Source organism: Limulus polyphemus, unplaced genomic scaffold (assembly GCF_000517525.1).
Source record: "Limulus polyphemus unplaced genomic scaffold, Limulus_polyphemus-2.1.2 Scaffold118, whole genome shotgun sequence".
NCBI lineage: Eukaryota > Metazoa > Arthropoda > Merostomata > Xiphosura > Limulidae > Limulus > Limulus polyphemus.
The window spans coordinates 554,295-555,874 of NW_013665728.1; the positions used below are offsets into that span (position 1 = coordinate 554,295).

The window sequence follows — 1,580 nt, forward strand, 5'->3', positions numbered from 1 at the left end:
AGCACATTGTGTAGCTTTGTGCTTAATTACAAACAAACAAAACTGAATCCAAATCAGCAATGTCAAATGTTCTCTTTTATTCGTTTATTTATTCTTAGTCGAATCTAAAAAAACAAAAAAATGATAGACTAGAATGAAGGCAGCTAACCAACAGCCCACTCTTGGGCGACTATTGTCTAACCGAGTAGTGTGAGTTGACCGTCACCCTTATAAAGCTTCCATAGCTCCAAAGTGCGGAGCGTGATTTTATTTTAGCAGTAACAGAAAGTCAACTTTGTACCCGCAGATCCATAGGCCAGTTCGTTAACACCTGGACAACATCGGTCGTAGTATGAAGCCATCAATCTTAGATGTGTAATGCAGAGTCGAAAAAATGTCAGGTTTTGTATTTTTTAAATACAAGCTAATCAAAAACTTACATGACAAATATTTGAAACGTCTCCAGCTTTAGTTCTTCTTTCACTTCACAGCGTTTCACCTGGCTGGACATATACATCCAGGAAGACACTACCAAAGAGTTACCAGACAGCTAATTAGGTTACATAAAATGATAAAGCTCTAGCACTTCATGAAAACTTAAAAAGAAAAAAGTAAAGAATCATACATTTTTATAAAGGTTTGGGGAATATTTTTTTTTAATCACTTTGCAAGTACACTTTAATCATAGATGCTCTAATACTTATTCATATAAATATCATAAATCATGACAGAAATTCAGTAAAGAGACCATTTTCACATATGTCTTGAATTTATGGCTTAAAACAAAAACATTCATCAAATGAAAGTGGAACACTAATTTACGACGGTCTCTGAAGTTACATAAAATTTACAGGCACGTCATACTAGTATAAGTGTCACCAATAGAATAAATTATTGGTAGGTCTCATAAAATATTATTTAACTCGTGCACCCATAAATCATTGTATTGTTTTGGTTGATTAACTGATTATCATAAATAATGATCTGGGTGATTTTTATATAAATCTAGGTGTGATGAAATACACACACAATGTACAGATTTCCTAATAAATCTATATATATATATATATAAAAGAGGAAGTTTGTTTATTTTGTTCGCTATAGGAAACCAAACGGTTGAACTTACGAATTTCAAAATAACTTCATAATAACCAGTTTTTTTACAAGAAATTTAATGGTGCTACTTATTTTATATTTGGTTTAGTATTTAATGACGAAATTGACAATTACTGATTATTGTGCCATTTTTTGTAACACAGTTTTTTGAAATAAACATACAAAGCACGTTTTGCAGATAGAAAGCGCTATGGCGGGAGACACTCAGATCACCTTGCTGTTAATTCAGTATTTCCAAAAACAGTTTTCTTTAAATAGTGCTAAGTGGTTTCATAAGTGATTTAGTAACTTTGTGAATTGCAAATTATTGTGTAGTGATACAGGTGATTATGCCACCCAAGAAACGCTCTTACTATGGAAAGTCTTCTGCCGCTAAAATAATGCAAACACAAAGAGCAGCTGAAACAGAAGAACGCAATCAAATACTTCAAGCACAAGCTGCAAGACAGGCTGCTCAAATACAGGAAGAGACTTTGGAACAACGT

General features: G+C 32.9%; 1 protein-coding gene across 1 annotated transcript in view; it reads right to left on the reverse strand.

The window, feature by feature from the left end:
• LOC106472170 (O-acyltransferase like protein-like) overlaps window positions 1–1,580 on the reverse strand; it is a 21,403-nt gene that overhangs the window by 14,481 nt on the left and 5,342 nt on the right. Inside the window, exon 4 of the mRNA XM_022401656.1 lies at window positions 420–507. Coding sequence (XP_022257364.1) covers window positions 420–507 — 88 coding nt within the window. The remainder of the gene's footprint in view (window positions 1–419; window positions 508–1,580) is intronic.